The 26,574-nt window shown below is 37.7% G+C and overlaps 1 protein-coding gene across 1 annotated transcript in view; it reads left to right on the top strand.

The window, feature by feature from the left end:
- The window catches only part of LOC103600075 (dedicator of cytokinesis protein 10-like), a gene marked incomplete at its 3' end in the record, with an annotated part of 151,701 nt that overhangs the window by 52,169 nt on the left and 72,958 nt on the right, over positions 1-26,574 (top strand). The window contains exons 2-3 of the mRNA XM_008584310.1: positions 1,981-2,100; positions 14,590-14,679. Of these exons, the coding sequence (XP_008582532.1) occupies positions 1,981-2,100; positions 14,590-14,679 (210 nt within the window). The remainder of the gene's footprint in view (positions 1-1,980; positions 2,101-14,589; positions 14,680-26,574) is intronic.

A 26,574-nucleotide genomic window follows, 5' to 3' on the forward strand; every position in this document is an offset into this window, starting at 1 on the left:
AAAAAAATTAAAAAGGAGAGAAAGATTCCAGAATAAGCCAAGTGTTTCAGATTTGAAGGCCTATGAGGCAGTTGGTAATATAAATATGCAATGTTGCAGGGTAAGAGGTAATAGATAAAAAACTGCTGAGGCCTGTAGCTGAACTAGAGAGAAATACCACTACTTAAAGACATTTAGAGCCAATGTCTAAAATGAAAAATAAAAGCCAAACCAAACATCTGGAACCTGCATTTGTCTTTTGAGCTATCAGTTTGTAATCCTTGGAACTAACCTTTGTCTCGGAAATAAGAAATTGGAATTTAAAATAAGTCTAAGTAGAATAATGATATTAAAAGGCAGAAATTGTAGATAACCTTTTTTTTAAATTATCTAAGTCATGTCATAGTGTCTCTGTGTCTTGTATCTCAAAATACTCCATGTTTCAAAGCTCTTTCACTAAGTAGCTATGTTTGGGCAACTAAATTTCTTCTTTTCTCCAAATATTGTGTGAACTCTTATATTATTATTTGCTAAATCTGGCCACCTTAACTGAAGGGCCCTTCCAGAGAGAATATTCACCTTGCATTGCCCTCAGTTTACTAAAGCATTTGTGACATGTGTTTGTTTGGTTTTCTCTAATACAGAAAGTGCATGGAGATCCTTGCGTTTGGTCCACTATGTTCACATTTTGTTTCATTTTATTTTTTATATTTGGAAAATTGTCGATATAAATATTGACTGTTACTTTGAGGCACCCAGTAGCAATTATTAAAATGTCAACAGAAGTTTTGGGGGCTTAACCAGTGGAGATCTTTCAAAGAAGGCCTTAGAAATCAAAGCCAAATCTGTAAGCTTTGCAGAATGGGGAGAGGTGGCAAGTGCTGGGGGCAAGGGAGGTTGTTGGGAGAGTGTCTGTTCATGTCGTTGACATGAAAGAGAAAGGAAATATTTTTTTCCACTTTCAAGATCACTTTAGCATCCACATTTCATGGTGACCATTCAAGCTTCTAGGAGCCCAAAAATAACTCAGAGGACCATTCCTTTTCACTTAGGTTGCATAAATGCTTCATCAGAGGGTTAGAGGACTCTGGTTTTCTTTTTTGTAATTTTTTATTTTGTTTGGGTTTTTGGGTGAAGATCCATTTTTCTCACCTGTGAGTTTTATACAGTTTGAAGCAAACACATCAACCCTCTAATGAAACAATCACATCTTATCCCTCAGGCATTTATTTTTTGGGCTCCATGGGAGCCTTCTTAGATGAGAACACATTTCTTCTTGGCTTCAGGATTTTATCGAAGTTTGTTTATCTGGCTATTTCTTCAGACTTGTCCATTTTCACCACATGCATCCATAATAGTTGTGTTGTTCAGTTCTATTAGAGAATGACCCAGCTTCTCTCGGTAGAGTCAGAGAGATTCAGAGCCAAGCAATTAATCCTGACACAGTATCCATGTTTTAGCAACAACTAAGACAGCCTGTGATACTTTGATGGCTAGCAGGGTGCCAACATTTTTAAACTGACCCAAGTATATCTTACAAGGAAGTGTCTAAGTGAGCAAAACAATAATGATTATCATAACACTATAGCAAGTAAGCACAAAAGATAAAGTAGTGATAGTCCTGGATACCATGACCCTTGGGGACTCAGTGCAAAGAGCCTTTGAGCAAAACAATAATGATTATCATAACACTATAGCAAGTAAGCAGAAAAGATAAAGTAGTGATAGTCCTGGATACCATGACCCTTGGGGACTCAGTGCAAAGAGCCTGAATTACTGAGGGAGATGTCAGGTATTTCAGGATCTTCTCATATTATTTCAGATCTGGAAATAATAGTTATGTGGCTTTGCCCTAAATGCCTGGAGTCTCTGTGACTACATGGGAAAGACTGTGCAATGTCAAAGTCTCAGTGACAACTAAGAAATGAAATCCAACTAGGCATCAAGAAGAAGCAAGATGACATGTGTACATGGTTAATATCATATTTTCTTTTCCTACAGCAGGAAAAACCTAGGCTTCTCGAGCCTTTGGATTATGAAACTGTCATTGAAGAACTTGAAAAGACCTATCGGAATGATCCTCTTCAAGATCTCCTGTTCTTCCCCAGTGACGACTTTTCAGTAAGTCTTCTCAAACCGTCTCAATTCAGGAGGGTCCCACAACTTGGGTCACTGTCTTTTCCCATAGATTCGGGGCGCTCAGCCCTCTTCCTGTGGCCACCCTACATCACAGTGGCTCTAGCCAGAGTCCACAGCCAGCAATACAAAGTACCCAAGAGACTCCTTAAGGTGAAAGATTGGAGGCTCGGTGAGGCAGTGGCAGGGGACAAGAGCAATGCTGGGTGCTGCCTGGTTCCAGCTGGTGCTTGTGCCTCTGCCAATGTCTAGATTTCTAACCACTGCCCGGCCAGAATTCACAGAGCACTTCCTCCCTCCGGCCATCTCTAACTGAAAGCTTCCAAGCAAAGGATGCCAACCAATAGCAAAGGCAGAAATCTATTGGCACAAAAGACGTAATTCTTAAAAATTACCCTTAATTGCCCTTAATTCTTAAAAATTAGCCTTAATTGGCCTTGAAGAAGGAGATATCAAGGTTTGGGGGCAAAGAAAGATAGGCAAGAACATATTCAAGAGGAATTTGTGGTCTGAGATGTGTTTCCTCTAGGACGATGCACATTGCCACATAGAATATTCCTGAGAGTAGTAGAGAGAATGAATGAAAAACCAAAAAAAAGGAAGTTCATTTTGGAGATAAACACAATGAAGTTATAGATAGCAAGCACCCACGTGTCCCAGACATTCAACACTGTGGTTTGTGGTCATCTTAAACATTTTTAAGTTGTTAGTACATATCTAACTATGCAAATGGAGATCTCAGTGGACCGTTCATTGGTAACCTTTCCTGTTTTAATCCAAGGGAAAGGTAGTCTGGACCTCACAAACTTCAACATCTTAAAGTAAGTGAAAAGGCAGCTCTAGGGTAACCCTGCAAAAGAGCCCTTGTCCATGGAAACTTCAGTCAGGGAGCTTGGGCCTCAGTACCCGTATTTTCCTCAAACAGCCTCGAACTTTGGTTTGTTTGCTCTCTCTAAATTTGTTTACCTATCTCCATGGACTCATGAAAAGGAAGATGTTAATAATTTTCTGTTTCAAGGATGAAGAATAATGGAAGGAAGGAGACAGACTTGTACATATGAAAAAGAAACTCATCCAATATATTTTTAAATTTTTTAAATGGTTTCCATTTTGGTGTCAGCACATTTGAAAGAGGCTTATCTCATGCAGAAATCTCATTTCCATAGTTGGACCAAGCCACTGGGGCTTGAACAACGAGCATACAGTTGAACCACCTGTTTTGTTTTTTTTTTTTAATTCCTCATCTTCATTTTCATTTTTTGGACTAAAACTACACCTGACGAATGGCCTTGTTCTGTCAAGCACCACCAAAAACTGTGAAACTTGGAGTATCTTTTCTTCTGGCTATGTCATTCAGAAATGTGTCAAATGCTACTCCAGGGCCCCCCAGCTCAAAAACAGAATGGAGAAATGTAGATGGGATGTAATGTTTATATTGAATTTGAATTCATTCTTGACATCTTTTTATGCTCGTTTAAGTTAAGGATTGTCTATGATGATTCTTTGACCTTTGCCCTCCTTAGTGGTATAAACAGAGCATATAACATATGTCTTCATTTCCCCAGTGTGCCCATTCCAATAAATACACTAAACTATTTTGTTCTGTGCCTGCTTAAAACCCTGAGAATGGAGAAATGTAGATGGAATGTAATATTTATATTGAATTTGAATTCATTCTTGACATCTTTTTATGCTCATTTAAGTTAAGGATTGTCTATGATGATTCTTTGACCTTTGCCCTCCTTAGTGGTATAAACAGAGCATATAACATATGTCTTTATTTTCCCAGTGTGCCCATTCCAATAAATACACTAAACTATTTTGTTCTGTGCCTGCTTAAAACCCTCTGTGGCTCCCCATTGCCTTCAAAATGAAGTAGAAAGGCCTTAGCATGGCCTGAGGTCCTCTCAAAGATCTGGTCCTTGCTCATGTCTCAAGGCTGTGGTCTTCCTCCCCCATCCTACCCCAGCCCCACCCTACACAGTCATCCTCATCCCCAACTGGGGTACAATACTAGTACAATTCTAAACATGCATTCTATAATACATCCCAAATGATTTCCTTCTTTTGTTTACTCAACAAATATGTGATGTACCATATTGAATGTTAGGCATTATTCTGAAAATGGAGACACAGCAGTGATTAGACAGAAATTTCCTTCTTCTGAAAGAACTTACTTTTGGCGGGAAGAGTCTGGAAAAAATAAGTAAGCAAGTTAATTAACAAGATAATTCAGATAAAGACTAGTTCTAAAAAGAACTAGGACACAGGACAGGACAGGACACTATCACAGGACAGTGTGATAGAAACTGACTAGGGGAAGAATTTTATTGGATTGGGTAGTCAAGGACAGCCTTTCTGAAGAGTAGGGGACATTTGAGCTGAGTTCTGAATTCTCAAGGAAGACCAGCCATGCTAAAAACTGGGGAAGGCATGTTTCAGGCTGAAGGAATAGCTGGTACAAAGGCTGTGGAGAGCTCCAAGGTTGGAGATTGGTGTTGCTGGACAGAGAGAGTGGTCAGAGACAAGGTTGGGCAAGGACAAGATAAGGCATTTGCATCTTGCTGTAAGTGCAAATGGCCAGTGGTAAGCCACTGGAGTGTTCAAGAAGGAGAACAAATGACTGGTGTGTTATTAAAAGAGCATCTGCAGGCCGGCCCGTGGCTCACTCAGGAGAGTGTGGTGCTGATAACACCAAGGCCACAGGTTCAGATCCCTATATAGGGATGGCCGGTTTGCTCACTTGAAGAGCGTAGTGCTGACAACACCAAGTCAAGGGTTAAGACCCCCTTACCGGTCATCTTTTTTTTAAAAAAAAAGAAAAAAAAAAAAGAGCATCTGGCCTTGCGTGGAGAGCAGAAAGCAGAAACAGGGCATAGAAAAGGCCAGGCAGCCAGCTGGAGGGTGACTCCCGCTTAGTAGACATTCAAGAGCTATTTGATGCCACCTATTCCTTATTATAAGAAAACATCCTATACTACACAGGGCTGAATTTTAATGTGCATTAAGCAACAGATAAACAAGAGGATAGTGTTGAATATTATTTCTATATAAGATTGCCAGTTTTTTAATACTATTCAGATAGATCATTCCCCCTCTTTCGTGATCTAAAGAGTAAAACTTGGCAAACTGTGGCCCATGGGTGGCCTGTTGCCTATTTTTTGTGGGTTCCATGAGCTAAGAGTGGTTTTATGTTTTTAAATAGCAGAAGGGAAAATATTATATATCATAACACGTGAAAATTATCTGAAATTCAGATTTTGGTTTCCCTAAGTAAAGTGTCATTTGAACACAGGTACTCATTCATGTGCCTGTTGTCCGTGGCCACTTTCATGTTACAAAGGCAGAGATGCAACAGACTTACGGCCATAAAAGATGGACTCTCTAATCCTTTACAGGGAGAGTTGGCTGATTCCTGCTGTGCAGTACAATGGCATTTGGTTTTGGTTTTTCTCTGAACCCTCTTTGTGGAGTGTAGACACTTCTTTAAATTCCCTCTAACATCTGTTCCACCCAGACCTGTATCACACTGTAGGGGTATTGCTCACCAACAGCAAGCTTCCCTGTACCTGGCAAGCATATCGTTTCCTTGATTCCTCCTTGAATGATGGGTAAGGATTCTTAAAGATGTGTAGACTGTTTCCATTTACTCAATGGGAAGTGGTTATAGAATGACCACCCCTATCCCAAGGCATTGAAGTGCAGAGGAGGGGGAGCAACTACTCCAGCCACCCCCACATCCAGCATCTGCCCTGTGGATGGGAGAATCCAGCCCATTTCTATATTTCCACATTACCAAGCACCCACACTTGCAGCAGATGTGGTTCATTACTTGGTTTGTTTAATCAATATTTATTCAGCACCCACGAGGTGCTGAATATAGAACAGCACTTCCTAGAAGAGTGAGACTGACAAGAAAAGCAAAGCCCTGTGTTTAAGGAGCATGTGCCCTAATATGGATGAAAAATCAAATTGATCAAGAATGCTATGGTTGAGAAATATCAAGAAACAGGGGTTGTATCTGGTTCTTGTACACCAAAAAGGAGGTTATTTTTGACCATGGCAGTGTTCTTTCATTGCAAATGTAGATATCAATTTTTCTCTATTCACTCTGCTGGCCCAAGCTCCCAGTGTCTTTTTTTTTTTTTTCTTTTTTGTCTGGATTCCCAGAAATGGGCTTCCAACTAGTCTTCCTGCTTTCTCTCTTGCCTTGCTTTGATTCATTTACATGCAGTACTCAAAAGAAGCTTCTGGAAACATAGAGCTAATAATGTCATGCATCTGGTTAAAACTTCCCAGTGGCTTCCCATTGCCTTGAGAGTCAAATCCAGCTCCTCACCATTGTCCCTGTCATCTGTCCCCTGATGATCTCTGAGCCCTCACCTCTATATCTGTTTCCCATGGCCACTGCACAGACCCCTGGCATTCTTTTTGTTCCCTAAACATGCCAAGCTCATCCCCTCTGTAGGTTCTTCATGCACTCTGCTTAGCTGGTTCCTGTGTTTCATTCACAGCTCAGTTCACATATCACCTCTTCAAAGAAGCATCCCTGACTTCCAACCTACATTGCCCCACACCCACCCTGAGTTACTCCCTCATATCTCCCTGCTTGCTTCTGTTCACAGCACTTGCCACAACTTGGGAAGATCTCAGTTTGCTTTTTCACTCCAGCAGTACAGGGATGTCTTATGTCTTGATCCCTATGAGATTCCCAGCAACAAAAGTAGCGCCTGGCACAGAGCAGGCAGAAAGTAAATATTTATTTCATGAATTATCTTTCAGAAACATGTAGGTTATTATTTCAGAACATAACTTGATCCTTTGAATGCCTTGAGGAACCAAAAGGCCACACTGAAATGAAATTCTTGAGAATAAAGAGAATGCAGTAATTCTTTGCTTTGCTTGATGAGGAAGAAAATGAACACTAATATGATACTTTCCTCTTTGACACAACTCAACATATCACCTTTCAAAATAGCGCTACAAACATGAGGCTTTTCCAGAGGCTCCTTCCTTCTAGAGCAGTGCCTGGCACATAGCTGATTTCAACAAGAGTTAGCTTCATCCCTCACACACTTTAATGCACTTATTCACTGGTTTTCTGGTACAAGGCAAGAGAGAAATCAGCTCAGATCTGTATTTCAAGTACCTAACACAATGTCTGGTTTATAGGTATTCAGTAGAGGTTGTTGGACATTGAATTCAAACCATTTTCCAGATTAAGGGACTGAAGCAGAAGCATTTTTCTTTATCTTGAGACAACAGGTAGAAATTATTCCTCCTGGTCCATTGTTTCTGAGACCAAGCAGTAGAAACTACTGTACTTCTTGCAGCATAATGATTCACCAGGAATAAGTAGGATAGATGCATTTATTGGCCCATTCATTCCACAAACCTCCACTACTTTAGTAATTATATTTGCTACTCTTGTTCCACTCATCTTTCTTTTTGAAGGTGGTAGAAATAGAAACTTAAGACTAAAAATATAAAGAACTTGTCACAAAAGTGTGACTCAGTAAAGTAGCAGGGGCTAAAAGAACAGTTTCAAAAACACACTGAATCATATTGACCAATGATTCAGTTTAAGTAGAGGCTGATGCAAAATAGCAGAACAAAAGGTGAGAAATCCAGAAATGAGTTTCTTACTGAGCAAAAGATGCAGAAAGTTGAGGTGGAATCATTTCTGTGAGGTACAAAACCTTAAAAAAAAAGATCAGAGGTCTGAATGCAGGGACTGCTGCAGTACATAGGAAGGTCACCTTGTCATGCAGAAAGTTGAGGTGGAATCATTTCTGTGAGGTACAAAACCTTAAAAAAAAAAGATCAGAGGTCTGAATGCAGGGACTGCTGCAGTACATAGGAAGGTCACCTTGTCGTCTGTATTTCAGTACTGCCCACACCAGTGAAACTGCTCTATTTCAACTTCATGCACTACTTTGGTGAGCTAAGCCTCATATATCAAGGACACAAGAAATAGCACTTACGCTTGAATAGACTTAGACTTCAGCACTGGGCAGTGCCATTTTCGAAGTCAAAGGTCTATGTCGTATGTCGTATGACTGAAATAGCCTGTCGAGAGAGTTAAATTACCTTATCAAATTCCATCTTCATATCAGTAGTTCAGAATCAGTGTCCCAGGGCTCTCCAATGCAACCTGCAGTTTTAACTGGATTACTATTAAGTCTGAGTGAATGGTGGATTTCATAATATACCGATGGGTTGTTCAGTTCATAGGATGTTTTTAGCTATAAAAAGTAATTGGTGTATGGGGACTTCCGGATTTAACCACATGGGTCATTCTGGGCGAGAAAGCAAAAAGACCTTAATATATTTTAAATTGCAAAGCAAAAACATCATGCATTTTCTTTTTTTTTTTTCCCTGAGACACAGCTTATTAACATTTTATAGAAATCTCAACCTCTTTTTAATCTATGGCTTCTGCACCTTTAAAGCAGGCTCATAGTGTTCATGCAAGAACACTGTAATTGCAATTTGAAAGCTAAGTAATAGTCTTTGTCAAATTAGATTCTTTCTAAATTATAATATTCCTCTCAGTTACAAGCTAATGAAGCTGAGATCTTGAAGGGCTCTTGTTCAAGGATATGGAGCATCTGTGAGGAAAGAAGTCAAACACAAGCACCTTGACTTTTGCTATCAACTTCTGTCTAAACAGCATGTTTTGGGCCAGATGCTTCTTAGCAAAATGAGGTGCACCATTTGGGGGAAATATTAACTCCCTGAATACCACAGTGAGTGATGTTATTAGACAATTAGTACTATAATGAAGTGGTTCTAATTGTTTACTTCATTTTAGTAAAAATACGTGGAGACTCTGCCCTGCATTTGATTGTCTGAGGGACATATGTCTACACAGGGACTTATACACCCATCTTCATAGAAGCATTTATAATACCCCAAAATGGAAACAACCCAAATGTCCATCAGCTGATGACTGGATAAACAAACTGTGGTATATCCATGCAATGAAATATTATTATTCAGCCATAAAAAGAAATGAAGTGTTGATATATGCTACAACTTGAATGGACATTGACTGCATTGTGCTAAGTGGAAGAAGGCAATCACAGAAGACCACATATGGCATCATTCTATTTGTATGAAATATCCAGAATAAGCAACTCCATAGGGACAGAAAGCAGATTAGTGGTTGTCTGGGGCTGGGCAGAAGGGAAAATGGGGATCGACAGCTAGTGGATATGGGGTTTTCTGGAGGTGATGAAAATGTTCTAACGGTTGCACAACTTTGAATATACTCAAAACCACCAAATTCTACGCTTTGAAAGAGTGAGTTTTATAGCATGTTGATTGTATCTCAATAATGCTTTTTTTTTCCTTAAAAAAAAATGGTTATTCTAGGTATTAAGGTAGGCAGGCAGAGGTAGGATACAAAAGAATCATAAAAACAGGTGTCTACATTTAAGAATTTCATTCTTTAAAAGGAATGAACAATGGGCCGGCCCGGTGGCGCACTCGGTAGAGTGCAGCGCTTGGGAGCGCGGTGGTGCTCCCGCCGAGGGTTCGGATCCCATATAGAGACCAGTCAGCTCACTGGTTGAGCGTGGTGCGGGTGAGACACCGAGGGTTGCGATCCCATTACCGGTCACGAAAAAAGACAAAAAGGGGGAAATAAAAAAAGGAATAAACAAAACATGCCAAAGGAGCAATAAGAAACATGGCAAAATGTATTTAATGGTTACATTTTATTCCCAAAGCAGATTTAATGTGGCTTGCTTATATACAATAAAACACACATGTAAAATGACTGGCTGAATTAGTTAGTGGCATAGCTTTTGCATTTTAAATATTCTATAGTTAAGCTCCAGACTTCATGAACAATACAGGCAGTAAATGATGGAGTTCAGGACAGAGAAAATGTATCTTGGATGAGTTAGGGAAGATTTTTGAAAGGAGCTGGCACCTATATGAAACCTGAGATTTGGAAAGAAAAGGATTTTCTAAGAGGTGAGGGAACATGGGCAAAGGCCCTCTGCAGGAATGAGCCCAGCAATATGGAAAGGAGCCCTGGAGGGTTTGCTGTCGTGGGCTGCTTGTGTCTGCAGCCTGTTGCTCTTCCTGGGGCCTTGTCTGCAGGCCCCACACTGAGCAGGCTCTTCACTGAGCTCAGACCACAGCTTCTGAGTCCTCGCCAAGGGGAGAACCTGGTGCAATAAGTATCTCTACACTGTTGGAGCACTTTGTTGCTATTAATACTTACATTTTTGCATACGTAGAATGGTTTGTTCTCACCTCCTTAGGGGAGGTGAGACACATTTTGGTGCCTGGAAGTGAGTCACAAATTAACAAGTGAAATGACTTGCTCAGTAGTTTGCCAGTCCAACAGTAAGAAACCTTGCACTTCTTCCTTACATACATACGTAAATAATATGATGGCCAAGTCCCATACTTGACTTGGCTGGATGGTGACAAATGTCCAGTTAGGGAAATCTGCTCATTATCTGTGCATTTCCCATGTGGTTTAAGTTCAGCAAAACAAGAAGGGCATTCCCTTTAAAGCACAATGAAGGTAATAAAGTATTTTTAAAATAAATAAGATAAAAACACAACAGCAACACTCTTCTGAATGTAAAAATGTTTTTCAAGCAACTAATGTAGTGTCAGTGGCTTCTGTAATAGAATAAAAGGCAGTGTGAGTGTATTCCTAAAGTATTTTTAAAATAAATAAGATAAAAACACAACAGCAACACTCTTCTGAATGTAAAAATGTTTTCCAAGCAACTAATGTAGTGTCAGTGGCTTCTGTAATAGAATAAAAGGCAGTGTGAGTGTATTCATCTGATTAATTTAGGTGAAGATCACTTTTAAACATGTGCTTAGGCCAGACTTGATCATGAAGTGTTAGTTAGTGGTTCCCATTGTGAGGCTGTTGACTTCTCAAGCTCGGACTGATTGATTACTTTAAACGGCATCATTTTTGTCCTCCTTTTTAAGCAACTGGAAACTACAATATTGTCAGAGGAAGCTTTTCTCAGCACTAGGAGAGGAAAAGCAGCCTTTTTTAGTATTTTAACAGTGGGCTTTGGCCAATTGAAAAATGGCTCTGATGTGCTTGGAATGAAATCTTCTGCAGTTGTTTTAGCCAGCAGAGTGGTGGCTGCAACAAAACCACAAAGACACTGCAGGGTAAAAGAACCAGAGGTGACAGAGCTGAAGTCAGAGATGTCTGAATATCGTGGGCCAGCAATTACAAACATAGGCCTGCATGCATCATTCCACGACAGTGCTTATTTTCAAATGCCTCATCTCTGGACAATAGACTCCTTATAAAACTCTTACCACCAAAAGAGGAGTTCGGCTGAGTTCCAGTGCAGTCTCAGATCCATTTCATGCTATTGAGCTATAGTAATTGTCAACCAGAGGGTTTAAAAAAGAGAACAGGAAGTCTGTGGTGGCCAAGGCAATTTGTAGTGGTCTGAAAGCATTTAATTCTCAGAAAAGAAATTCTTTGTAACCATATCAATACCCTTAACAAATATGATTCTTTATCGTTTTCTTCATATGTGATCAGTTTAATTTTGCTTCAACAGAGACACATTTAAAAAATCTAAAGTTAGTAAAAGCACCACAATTTTTAAAGTCGAAATTTATGGTGGACTTCTGCTTTCTCAGGCAGATGCTCCAGTGTCATGTCAAAACATAACTAAGGTCAACAGCATATTATAGATGTGCATTATACATGTATTCCTTTTCTTTACCTTTTGTACCTGTGCAAGGTATTAGATGTGCAATAACTGCATACACATTGTAAAATAATGTCTTAGGTTTATTACATGGTTCCATGAGTGTGATTCAGCCCCAGTTGTCTTATTTAGTGAAGAATCAACATCATTTCGTAATTAGAAATTATCAGAAATCACTCACAGGCATTGCACACATGATTAGGCAATTCTTACAACCCCACCTGAATGAATTCCCAGTCTCATAAATTGCAATGAGTATTAGCTTATGTATTTTGGGGTCTATCTTTGCTAGATGACATCACTAATTAGATAGCCATGTGATTATTGTTATTGGAAACCTAAGCCCATATTCCTAAAACTTACCATGAAAAAAAAAGTCTTAAACCAGCTAAATATCCACTCTCTTTTGTTATGCCACAGGGCAGTGATCTTAGTGGGATAACAGGTTTACAGTATAACATAAGTTTAATTTTGAACCTTGTTGCTCTACTCTCCATCAGAGTATTTTATAGCAGCTAATTTAAAAATTTTTTTAAAAAATAAGAAATCAATGGGGGATTCCAGGTGGACAATGAGAAAGAGGAATCTCTTGCATCTTTTTTTATATAAAAATTTTATTATAAAGTAATGGCAGTAATATAGAAAATTTTTTGATTTAGAGAAAAAAATCCCTAATGCTGCCAGGTAGATTATAATACATAATACTCCCTGGAAACCAAGCAAATAACACTGTCTGTCCATAAATTATCTGTCCAAACAAGAAACAAAGTCATACTCTGATAACTGAACTCCAGCAATAATCCCCAATGCTCAATTTAGGCACGGTTCTTAATCTTCTACTCCAAACTTTCAGTAGAGTTTATTCACTGTTTATCTTCTAACAGAGTGAATAACATAAAAGGAGCAACTTGAAGGAGGAAATTCAAAAGGAATTAAAAATGTAAAATGTAAATAATAAGATCCACATTGGCTCTACCACCCTTCACATGGAAAGTGACCACTCCCTGTTCCATCTAAGTGGGACACTTGGTAGCCACAGCTCTAGTCAAGTCCTGGGCAAATGAAGTGGCCCAAGGAGCTCAGTCAGCAGCTGTGTTTTAGGACGAGCATTTATTTTTACATATGATGTATTTAGAATACAGTTTTCTCATTATTTTTCATCCTCTAATCTAGTTTGATTCAATATGACATTCTTCCTCTTTCACAGTGTCAACACCCCATAATTCCCAATATGCATGTGCATGCACACACACACACACACACACGTCACACCCATTCACACATGTACAGACATACACATGCAGACACTACACGCACACACACACATTCACACCACACATACACATTCAAATATAACACACCCTCATGCATTCTATCCCACACCCCCTACACACACTCATTATATATACACTCTCATCCACTATTCACACACACACACACACACACACACACATGCTCGCCCATCCTCATCCTAAACACACGTATATGTTCTCACACACCCTCCATAAATTCAACAAATAATCCTTTAAGCACGCAATTAGGCACTGAGGTTACAGCAGTGAACATAGCAGACAAAATTTCTTGCCCTCACAGAGCTTACATCAGGACTGAAAAGGAAGATTTGAAGAAAAGATGAGTCAGGGATTGGAAGAAAAGGGACAATGGGAATGATGCTGCCCTTGGTCACAGAGCTGGCAGCAGTGACTGTGACCTCAGAAGACTGAACTCCCTTAACCCCTCTCCTACCAGTCTGCTCCAAACTAAGGGTTTTGAGATTCTCCTCTGTTCCAACAATTAATCTAGAAAAATGCCCTTCATCTAAACTAGTTTAAATGAATCTTAGTAACATGAACCCCTGATGAATTGTTTGTGATTTGGGGGATATGCAGTATACAAGATCACAACTGTTGGTACCATGGAGGTTACAAACTCATCATCTTAGCAGCCCTGTAACCACCAAGGTGCAGACTCAAGGAAGCTGCTGGCTGGAGAGGGAAACTTACATTTTAGGGCATTCCGTGCTCCCCGGCTTGATGGAGCTGAAGACATGCAAAGAGTAAACAACCTCTGAATTTCTGTTTTAAATGTTTTGTTTTGAGGTATTTTAATAGAATGTTGTTTGCTTGGCATGGGAGTTGAAAATATTCTGCTTATTTTAACAGACAAGGACACCAAAAACATGACCTATTTTCCTGAAGGTCCAGATTTACTGAACATTCTTTCTTCCCTCCCATCCCTAACTCCTAACTGTGGCTACACACACACACACACACACACACACACACACACACACACACACACACACCTTCTAAAAGGGGCTAAGTTTACTGTGGTGGTATTTAAGAGATTATTTATAATAGAATTAAAATAACTATGAATTTTTATGTTTTCTCCTTCATTTCAAATTTATTTTAGTATTAACAGCAACAATCAAAAGGGGTTTCAAAAGAAATAAGCAAAGTCAAAATATACAGATGCATATATTTTTGTTTTCTGCAGAGAGGAAAACTGAGATTAAAATTTTGAGTTTCATTGATAAAACAGTAACTGGAATAGTGCCAGCAGTGGTGATCAAATAAACATTTATTCACATAAAAGTTTAAATGTCCCTAGAGTTAATTTGGACAGAAATTTTTCTTGTCTTCTGTTTTCCTTAAATGCTAAGATCTAAAACAACTTCTCTACTGTATTTTAGGTATAGTGGTCTGGATACTTTTACATTGGAGGGCTTAATTTCTTTCCATCGTTTTCTCAGACAGCCACAGTGTCTTGGGATATCCGAACATTGTACTCAACAGTACCTGAAGATGCAGAGCACAAAGCAGAAAATTTACTGGTGAAAGAGGTAAATATGATGCTTCCGATCTTTCATTGTATAAAGTTTTTGCTTCCCCCCAGGGAGTTCTCAGTGCAATTTACTATTAGTATTATCTTTCTCTCCTTTCCACTAGAGAATTCCAAATGCTCTGATTAGTTGATGTCTTTCAGCCTTCATCACCTTTACGTGGCTTTCCATCTCCATGGTAATCATTTTTCATTAGCTGGTGACCAAGTTTTAGATTTCCTTTTCCTTTGTTTTTATTTAACTTAAAATCCCCATGTAGAGAAATATTTGAGTATTCTTAACAGAAAGGTTTAATTTTATTTTACTTATTTGGATTGAGTTGTAGGAAAGAGCATTCTACATGAGAACTTTGGATAGCAAAGTTTCTATTTTAAGAGATATATTCCTTTTAAGTACTAACTATGGAAAAGTTAATGGTAAAACCCTGTGGACAGCTTTAAGGATTGATAAAAATCTGTTGATACACTTGCATTCAGTTGGTGTATGAGAGGCTTAGAAAAAGCTTCTTCTAAGCAGACTCCAGGCTGCTTTAGGTCAGGGGTTGGGCCAGCACGTAGCAGCTACTTAGCAGATGTTTATTGAAAGAATAAATCAAGCCACTCCTTCCTTTACAGAAAATGCAGTGGCAAAATTTAGCCCAGCACAGATCAAACTGAAAGTAGTGGAGTCTAAATGGGGTCTTTAATCCTGAGATAGTTGTGTGAGCCAATTAGGATTAAAGCTACAAACAACATCAATACCTTTTCTCGGCTCTTAAACATATTTGTATTGATACTAGCTAGCGTTATTAGGGTACCTATTAACACTAATCTGATTAATTGTGTGTATTTTATGTTGTACTATTTAGTCCACATCATCATTTGCAATACATTTGCCTGTTTATTTTTTCCCAATTTTATTATTTCACATTTATTTTTCAAAGTTCACATTGGATTACAACACCTAAGAAGACAGAAAAAAAGTGCAGACTCAGATAAGATCAGGATATCTGAGAATAGTGTTTTCACATTTACTGATAACAGTAATGTGTGCTATCAGTGCCGTAATATGTCTTAGAGGAAGTCTTGATATCTAGCAGGGCATCACTATTCTTTAAAAAAAGAAAAGTTGACAAATAGTTTTCTATACTAGGAAACCAGAATCATTGCGAATAGGTCTACAAAAATTTTGCAGTAAGTATGTTACCTTAGATGGGACTTGAAATTCTTACGATATTAAATTCCTAGTTAGGAACTTTAACCAAGTCTTCTTTTGTGTTCTCCACTAAAATATCACACTTTCTTCATAAAGATCCTTAACTTTCTTACTAAATTTATTTCTGAATGAATACCTTATAATTTTGTTGCAAATGTGAGTAAGTTTTTAAAATCCATTTTCCTTTCTTAAGGTTAATTGCTGATAGTTTCCAAAAGCTATTGACTTTTTAATATGAATAACTTGCTTACTAAACTCTCTTATTCCAATAGTTTTTATTTGAGTTTTAGGTGTTTAGTCATATCTTCTGCAAACAATTAAAATTTCCTTGTTTTCTAATAAATATATTGTTTCTCTAATTTTTGTCTTATTTTCTTATCTAATTCCAACATCCCTAAACTAATGTTGAATAATAATGCTAATACCGGGCATCCTGTCTTATTCTTGATTTTAGGGGGAGGACTTTAGTATTTTTGATGCTTAATGAAATATGGTATTTTATGTTGATTTCTGGCATCTCATTATCATGTTTTAAAGTGTCTTTTTTAGTCTCTTAAGAGTGTTTATAAACACTGGCTACCCTATGTTATCATATGCATATTCAGTTATTCAGTTTATTGATATAATAGCTTTTTTGCTTTAAGAGAACTAATGGGTTGTTGTCCTATGGATCCACACTTGCATTTTTGGTATAAGCATTCTTATTAAAGTTGCCTAATTACCTTAATACACTATTGAATTTGAATTGCTACTATTTTATCTCAAATTTCTGCATTTATATTTATGAGTTAAATTTGGCTTTAGTTTTCCTTTTGTATTAGAGAAATTCTAGCTTTAAAAAATAAATTGGAACACTCTACAACTTTTTTTAATGTTCTTGAATAAACAAACAAGTGAAACAGAACAGAGTATCTAGAACAGATTCAAGGGCATATAGTTATTTAATGAAGGGTGAAGATGGGTCTGCAAAGTCTCTGGGAAAGGCTGGAAAATTCAACAAATACCATTCAGCTATGCTTTTTGAAAGAAAATAAAGTTAGGTCTGTATCTCATATTACATACAAAAACAAATTCCAGGTGAATAAAAAATACTGTAAAAATGTAGGAAAATATTTTCAAGTGGAAAGTTAGTGAAAATGGACAGATTTAAGCAAATAAAAATTTAAAAATTTTATGATGAATGGTACATCAAAAGAAAATATTTAATTAGAGAAATTATTTGTAACTATTATATCTTTTGCTTAACACACACATATGCAGACACACACACATTCATTCACCCACATAAATAAATACATAGATTCCTAATTTAAAATCCTACCAATTAAGGAAAAGACAACGCAAGAAAATATGAGCAAAAGACATGGGCAGGCAGTTCAAATGAGGAAATGGAGTTGGCCAAGAGGCATGCAAAGTTGTTCAGCCTCACTAGTAGTTATGGAAATCCAAATTAAAATAAAAATTATATATAATATCTGAAGGAAGAAAAATATTAAGATGAATATCACTGAGTGATGGTGGAAATATAGTTAGAGAAATACTATCACACAGTGTTTAAAATACTCACTTGTCTATAATCTTTTGAGATGTAATTCACATGTATCTTTTAAGTAGCATTAATAAATACACACATGCATATTATAAAAACAAACAGCAGGGCATATAGATATAATTACAGGCATGTGTATTGCTGAACTGGACCATCTGGAATATCAGTTAATAGGGGTGGAGTTGAAAAAAGTTGATACAGATGTATTTTGTAAGAATATACAGTCAATAAAAATTATATATATTTAAATATTCTTAATTTGGATGCCCATGATACAATGTTAAAATAAGCAAGTCACAGAATTTATAGTGTGATATAATTAAAGATATAAAACCCATAAATGTATACATAAATATGTTTATAAAAGCCTAGAGAAAGTATGAAAAAATGCAGCACACATCAAACTCATAATATTAGTTAACTCACAAGTTTGAGATCATAAGGCAAATGGAGAGATTAATTTTCAATATATGTAATTCTGTATTGTTGTAGTGTTACAAATGAATTTTTTTTTTTTTTTTTTTTTTTTTTTTTTTTTTTTTTTTGATCGGTGTTTGGTTGAATCAGTGGATGTGGAATTTGTAGATATGGAGGGCAAATTGTATCCACTGTAGCAGCAGCAGTGAGGCTATAGCTTATCCAAATTGCTGTCCTGTTCTCATAAGTCTCCTCCTTTTGATTTTTAAAATAAATTATGTCTAACCACTCCCTTGAAACACCAGTGACGTAATAACTTCGTATAGCATACATTATACGAAGTTATACGATTTTTTGTCTTTTTTCGTGACCGGCAATGGATCGCAACCCTCAGTGTCGCGCCCGTACCGGACTGGGACCGGCAACGGAATCGCAACCCTCGGTGTTGCCCTCGCTCCTCGCTCAGCCAGTGAGCGGCTGGTCTGTATGTGGGATCCGAACCCTCGGCGGGAGCACTGCCGCGCTTCCCAAGCGGCGCACTGTAGCAGTGCGCCACCGGGCCGGCCCGTTACAAATGAATTTTGCAATTAAAAAATATTTTGGAAAAAATGAGTTAGAATATATTATTAAATGCTGCCAGAATTAGAAGCAACTTAGGTCTACACTTATCTCCAAAAGTTAAAACGCAACATAATTCTTCAAGTTATTATTCAGTCACCCAAAAGACTACTTCAGATCCAGTTTTTTTTAACTGTTTTAGTTAGGTAATGACAATGTCATATGGGGCAATCAGAATTTCATATTTGTTTCGCTTTATGATTCTACCTGCTTGGCTTGTCAGTCATAGAAGTCAATTAAGTTTATCTGACATAGTCCATTCTTAATCATTTTTAATGTAGCTACTCTGGATTTATAAATGTTTCTATAATTTTAGTGGCTTTTTATTTCATGGTCTTTTCACCTTTCTGGGTATATAGGGTATTTGTGTAGGCCCAATTTTATAGCGATTCCCTTTTTGCTGTGGAAAGTTGCTCTCACATAAACCAGGGTTCTTAGTGCTTTGCTGTGGGTCTCTGGTACCCAAGGCTTCTGGGCCCTTGGATTTTATTTTATTGCCTTTGAGGTGGGACCAGTCAGCCCAAACCCTAAAACCCAGGACCAATTCGGAATCTTCATCTCCAATCTCTGGATCCACTCAAGGTTTTAAGTTTAGTTACTTTCCCAGAAGACAGACGTCCTGAAAGCAAATGCCTACCACACAAGAGACTTCTAAGGACTATTCCAACGTTCTTAGAGGCCTTTCGATTTCTTTGTGCACCACAACTTCAAATGTCCGGTCCGATCCCTTTATTTCTATAGTTCTCTGAAAATGTCTGCTTTAGCTGAGAGCAGGTTGACCACAAAATTTGCCTTTTTATTGTTATTTCTCCTGGGGAGAAATTTCTCACCTTCTTTGTTCCCACCTTAATTCCCTTTCAACTACTTGAAGCCTCCTTTTCTCACCTCCACTCTCAGCTTTTCACTTCTCCTAAGAACTGCTCTAAGGTGAGACCAAGTAGAGCCCCTTTTACCCTAGATCCCAAGTCTCTGTCCAACTTTCATATTGCAAAACTCAGAACAAAGGATTCAACTCTCTTCTGCAACATGCATGAATCTTGTCATGTTTTTTTCAACTGTATGGATCTAAGGTAGGGGAAAAAAAGAAAGAAAGAAGAGGAGGAAAGCTGTGAAGAAACTATTTTATTCCCTGCTAATTTTTCTGTAACACTAACAGTAAAATCCCTGCGAAATCTCCCATGGTTGTGCTTGATTTTAAGGAAATAAAGTGAAACCTGTGCTTTATAGAATGAGAAGAAGATAAACTCTACTTACAAATATCCCATCGTGGTAATAGAACATAAATAGTCAGACCTAGAGACAATAAATACAAAGAAAAGGATCACCGGAGAGCTGGGTTAAGACTGAGAAATGACCCCAGAGAATTATGCTGGCAAAAATTCTTGACTCCAATTGCTGATAGCACCTAACCTCTATTGACTACTTTGTGTCAGATATGCTTCTTAGCCCTGTACTTGTAATAATTACAAGTATATGTTGCATCATTATCGCCATCATCACTGTTTAATGATGAGGAAATTATGTCATAGAAAGATAAGGAAACTTGCCCAGCCAGCATGGTACAGCTATGAACAGACAGAGCCAACATCTGGACGCATACCATCTAGCCCTCGTCTCTGGGCTCTTACCATGATGCTAACTGCCAGCGTGCTACTTTGCTATAGCAGCTTTCTGGAAGGAATACTCCTCTCCACCTTTGCCCACACAACACCACTACAGTATTTGCCCAGGTGACTCTGATGCATATGGTTAGTGGACCACACTTTCAGAAGGATGGGCTGGATTTTTGAAACTGTATTAAGCCAGCACTGAAATGAAATCATTGCCATTTGTAGGGCAAATGAATTGTTTGCTTTACCCAGCAGCTCTACTAAGCAACCGTTTTGGTCCACCTAGTGCTAAATTGCCCAGTGGCTCCCCACAGGGTGGCAAGGACAAATACCATGGTTGCTAGGCAACAAATTGGCAAGAATCTGGTTTAAACACATCCAGTTTAATAAAAATTTTGAGTTATCTCTGATTTCTTTCTGCTTTGAAAATTCTCAGCCTCTTATGAAAGGCAGTAGGGCATGTTTTTCTTTTTTTCATCTTGAATGACTTCATATTTTTAGTGGGAGTTAAATAAAATGAACAATGTCTCCCTTTTCTGTTTTATCTTTAATTAATTCTCCTCATATCTCTTAAATGTAAGGTTAAGTATTTCCCACACAAAAGCGTAGGCTTATTTCACATCCACTAAAACACTTCAGCTATATTAACATCAAACAGTAGTTGAGCAACAATGTACATATAAGAATATTTTTGAGCACTCTGTGACAGAGATATTAGCACCTCATTTCACAGCCTAGAGAACAGGCTCTGAATGATTAACTTTCTCAAGGTCACATGGAACCAGAATTACTGCTCTATTTTCTCTGACCTTGCACTCCAGGCTCTGACCACCTTATTATCTTTGATCCACTGATAACTTCCTTGAAAACATGTGCCTGACTTGATGAGGATATTTCTATTGCACACAAAGGGATATGTCCTTCATTCTGACAAACTATGAACCTTTCTGCCTCAGTTTCTCTGTATTTAAATAGGGATATTTTAATGCTGTGTTTCTGAAAATAGATATAGCCGTGGTATGAAGACACTCGGAAAATAACAACTGGAGAGCATCAGTTTTATTTGATCCTTGTAAGTGACTTAAAATCAATATCTATAACCATAAAAATTATTTAGACCCTTCTGTGATAAAACAGACACCACGGCCCACTGAGGGCTGGAGGTGAGAGAGGGCAATTAAAGAGAGCCATAAATAGGATGCAGATTTCCCAAGCAAAACTTCTACCACAAAGTTTTCATTTTAAAATACACAAAAGGATAATATAAAGCCAGAAGCTCAGCACACTAATTAAAACTAAGTTCTTGGTTTGGTCTCTTAAAAGAAGACTGAGCGGAGAATTGAGAACGATACAGTAGCTCAAGAGGGAACAAAGGTCTGGGACTGCTTCTGCTGAATGGCTGATTGCGGAGGTGGCACACTCCATTGACAGTGAAGCCCCTTCACTTGCTGGAAACCAGCCCTGCTGCAGGAGTAGCATAAAGATCAAGAGAGGAGCAGACAATGAATTCAGGAGTCCAAGTCTCACTTTAGCCATGGCCTAAAACACCTAGGGGCTTAAGGGGTATGGAAACACCATTAAAAGAATAGAAGCAAATATCTGTATCTACATACGAGGTACTTCAAAAAGTTCATGGAAAGGTTCTTATTATCATTCACATACACACACACACACACACACACACACAATGATTATGTACTGTCTTCATCCAGACAGTTCTAGGTTACTAAGGCAAGGGAAAGTTCAGATTTTAAGCAGTGTTTCCAAACCAGATATAGTTGGATTCTCTAGGAAAAACAATAATAAAAACAGGACCCAAGACAGAGTAGAAAATACAAATTAGATTTAAGGCAGAATAAATGTGATTGAAATCTCTAGATTTCTATAGAAGATTCACACTAAAAACCAGAAGATCCCATGGTTTGAATCAGGGCAGAAATCATTTTCACATTGGCACAGAACGTTCTGCAGAAAGTCAGGTCTACAGGATGCTCACAAGTGTTTCGCATACACACCCACACGCAGAGTCTTTAAGTAGCTAATACCCATTGAGACTATCTTAAAAGGGAATGTGATATGAAACATTTCCCAAATTTATTTGACCATGGAGAAGTTATGTCCTTTTCCCCCAGGTATCTTGAGAAACACCTTTGAGAAATTCTTATGTAAATATGATCCAAGAAGATCATCAAGAACTAGGGGAACAATTTAGTTCTGGCAAACAGAATCAGCTATTAGGTGAACCTTGACATGTGTTTTATTGAGGCTGATGCTAATGAAATAAAAGGGAACATTAAAGCTCCCCCCCCAATCAAATAAATTGGTTGTTTCTTTTCATGGCCAAATTTCCATTCTTAATTCTTATTGTTAGTATCAAGAATGTCTATCTTTGTTCAGGAAGGTCTTGCTATACTTGACACAATCCCAGGGAAGCCCTAGTGATGTTTGTTCTATGGATTTATTCTCATGCAGTAAACTGTAAGTATAAACAAGGTTAATTTCACAGTTTGAGGTCAATAATAATGATCATAGATGTCAAAGTAACACTTTTTTTAACTCTTAAATTTATCCTCTCAATCCCTTACATAATTACCAGATTATTCTTTCTCTTGGCCTGGAGGTAAATGTGAATTTGGTGGCAGAAAAAAGCTCCTCCGTTAGATATATAAGAATCTTCCACTCCCAATCTAGTTAAGTGCAATTAATTACCCTATCTTTACAAAAGGTTAAACTCTTTTCAGAGAAAGTTCCTCTCCTACCGATTTACCACTTCACGGATCACACTTGTATTAAAAGCTAAACTGCATGAAATCAAAGGCATCAATGACTGGTTGAACTAAGTTTATTATTCAACATTTATCACTTACTGAGAAAGATACCAAGTAAATGTAGCACAGCCTCTGCCCTCCAGAAGGACACCACCATGCAAGGCATAACAAATCTGTGATCAGATTTTTGCAATACAATCTGACATGTTCCCCCTGGAGTATTACTTTATGATAGAGAAACAAGGTCAGGTTCACATATCAGAAAAAAATTTAAAAAGGCAGACCAGAGAATGGATTGGTTGGCTTGGGGGATAAGACTAAAGAAAAGTTGGACAGATAGGAGACTATTTTAATAGTCCAGGAGGGTAATTATAAAGACCTGTGCTAACATATGGTGATATGAATATGGTGACAGTAGAAGAGCTATTAAGGAGACAGAATTAAAAGGATTTAGGGACTGGGGGCCGGCCCGGTGGTGCACTGGATAGTGCGCCGCTTGGGAAGCGCGGCGGCGCTCCCGTCCGAGGGTTCGGATCCCACATATGGACCGGCTCCCGCTCACTGGCTGAGCGAGGCGCGGGAGCAGCACCGAGGCTTGCGATCCCGTTGCCGGTCCCTGGTCCGGTACGGGGGCAACACTGAGGGTTGCGATCCGTTGCCGGACACAGAAAAAGACAAAAGACAAAAAAAAAAAAAAGGATTTAGGGACTGAAAAGAAAGTATGTGAAGAACAAAAATATGTAGGTCTGGATCACAGGAAGAAGGTGTGGGCAGGTGCTCTGGATTTAACAGCTGAAGATTTGAGCCTGGAAGGGCTTGCCCAGGAATGCCACAAGGGCTAGGCTGGAACTAGGACAGAGAGCTACACTCCCACTCAAGGGGCTGGTGAAGAGGACCCTGCATGAGAAGTGGAGATGGAGTGGCAGAGAGGTGAGAGGGGAACAAGGAGAAATTGATATCTCAGAATCAAAGGAGAAAGGTCAATAGTGAGAGAGAGAGAGAGAATAGGTCAATAGTATAAAATACCAAAGAAATGTCAAGATAAGGGCTCACTGGATTTGGCCATTTGGAGTCATTGGTGGTCTTTAACAGAAGTTTCTGGAGCTGTGAGCACCTGATTACCTGGTTCAGAACCTGATTACAGTGAGTTAAACTCTGAAGAGATGTGAGATGTGTTATGTTATCAAACAAGGCTTTAGAATATTGTTGTCCCTTTATGCACAAGGCATTTTAGGAGTAAACCCCCCAAAAATATTGAAACTCTTCAGGCAGAATACTCCCTCACACCAAAGTTTAAAATAGCTCAGTAGACCATTTATCCATTTTTTAATTATGTACCAAAATATTGCTAAATGTATTAAAAAGCAAAATTTTGTAAACGTGAAAAACAATACAATCAAATGAGTGTAATATTGAAAATGAAATGTCTTTCTCTCTCTTCCACCATTTGGACTCAGACAAATGGCGTTCAACCAATTCAGGAGAAAATTATGAGTACACAAGGTAGAAGCTGCATCTTGGGACTTCATAAAAGTAAAAGAGATATTAAAGAACTTGAGTTCTAGACATAGTGAAGAAAATTATGGAGGAGGGGAGTTGCCGTAATTTGAAATATATTTCATGCTGCCCATTTGTAACTAAAAGAAACGTGTCTAACTAGAATGAAATTTATCTTGTCCCAGGAAAACACTGGGAATTTCTTTTCTTACTTTTACAGTTAAAATAATTTCATATGCTTTATGTTTAATTTTGGACTGCATATTAGGTACATTGATAAAGAAACCATTCTTTTAACCAAAATGCCTTCATTTGGAATACTTTATACAAATTGTTGAATTTCATATGTAGAATAATATGCACTCAAATTCACCCACGAATAGGAATGTCTTTCAAAAGATGATGGGGGAGGGGTGTTGCATGTATAAATAAATTAGGTAAAAATGAATGCTGTTTTCTAATTCTGAAATGTTGCACAGAAAATGAATGATTCTAATGAATTAATTAACTTTAGACTGGAGCACAGTAAGCATGTTGTTTCTCACTTCAGAACTAACTCCTGTGGATATGCCACCAGGGCTATGTGAACAATTTAAATTCCTGGGGAATATTGGGCAAAATTGCTCCAATTTTTTTTCAAAAGTCATATCTTTTCTAAATAAAATTTAGAAAAATTGTCAATAAAAAAGCATAATAAAAATTATGAAAAAATTAAAAATAATAATTTTTAATAATTTAAAAATAAATTTTTGGTTTCTTTGTTTTGTTCTGTCTTGCTTTCGTTTTGAAGAATGAGGCTCTTGATTCACTGGTAAAGGTCTTGTTGGAGTTAAAGGACTTTTCATTTTATATACATATTTTAAAAGAAATTTATATGTAAAGCTATTTTTTGTGACTTCAAAAATATAATGGAAAAATTAAGATATCAAAATCTGTCATCCTGTATCTGGCCTGATCTTATTTATATGTGATGATTATATTCCTGTAATGGCCATTCCTAAAATGGATCACCCAATTTCTTTTTCACACTGAATGTATATCAGTAATGGTAATTCTAATGCATTTATTATTGAGTGGCATTAGGATAAAATATATCTGGGGAAAAAACTCATGAAAACACTGAAAACAAAATTGGTATGTATTTCACATTAACAACCCTGAAGAAATTTATTTTCTATTCACATAAGATCCCTAAAATAATAGTCTTGTTTCTAAATATAAAAAACTGTTCCAACTCTAAACTGTCTTCCCCTTCTTCAGAATAAGAATTATCCTAAAACGTTTGGCAGTAAGTGAGTGAAAACACAGATGTACAAGTTAGAGACCTTGGCATGTAAGAATAAAATAGAACCCATTTTAAGTTTGAACCAAAATTCAATTGCACTGAATTATTACCCATTTTTTATGCTTTACATGAGAAGAATGTTTAGACTATAAAATTACTATTTTTTTTAGTGCCATCCATTATTCTTATCCTCATTAATTACTTGTGAGATCTAGCTGGGAAATTAACATATATGTTCCCAGGTCAGGCATAGGTGTGATTTATGAAAGTCTAATTTTACAGTTTGTTAAATTGCCTTAACAGAACAAATTTTGAAAAGAGAAATCAAATATTTTGGTTCACTTTCAATTTAAAGTCAATAAAGATGCTGAATGACAATTAAGGCTACTCTATATTTCAAAGTGACAAAATAATTTAAAACTGTTTTTCTCTTATGGTCAGCACTTGATATGGTGTTGTGTTTTACATTGCATATGTACACTTATTTACATAATAACGCTAGCTAATAGCATAATTATATACATGATAACACTACCTGATATCAAGTAATATTTTTAAAAATCGGAATCTGAATCCATTAATCATAATTTCGCCATGATTTCTGAAACAGAACCATACCTAGATTTGTATCATTTATTTTGGCCAAACTCCTTATTTTTACTTCTCCCCCAAGAGTGTAGCATACGTTTTAAAACTTAGTAACAATCCAACTTGTTTTTATACTGTAGAAATTAATCATTGGATTTTAAGGGAACACATAGTGTAATCCAACCGAAGAAAAAAGTATTTTTAGGGCCGGCCCGGTGGCGCACTGCTACAGTGCGCCGCTTGGGAGTGCGGCGGCACTCCCGCCGAGGGTTCAGATCCCACATACAGACCGGCGGCTCACTGGCTGAGCGAGGTGCGGGCGCAACACCGAGGGTTGCGATTCTGTTGCCGGTCCCGGTCCGGTACGGG

This window comes from Galeopterus variegatus, unplaced genomic scaffold (assembly GCF_000696425.1).
Source record: "Galeopterus variegatus unplaced genomic scaffold, G_variegatus-3.0.2 Scaffold3215, whole genome shotgun sequence".
Lineage (NCBI taxonomy): Eukaryota > Metazoa > Chordata > Mammalia > Dermoptera > Cynocephalidae > Galeopterus > Galeopterus variegatus.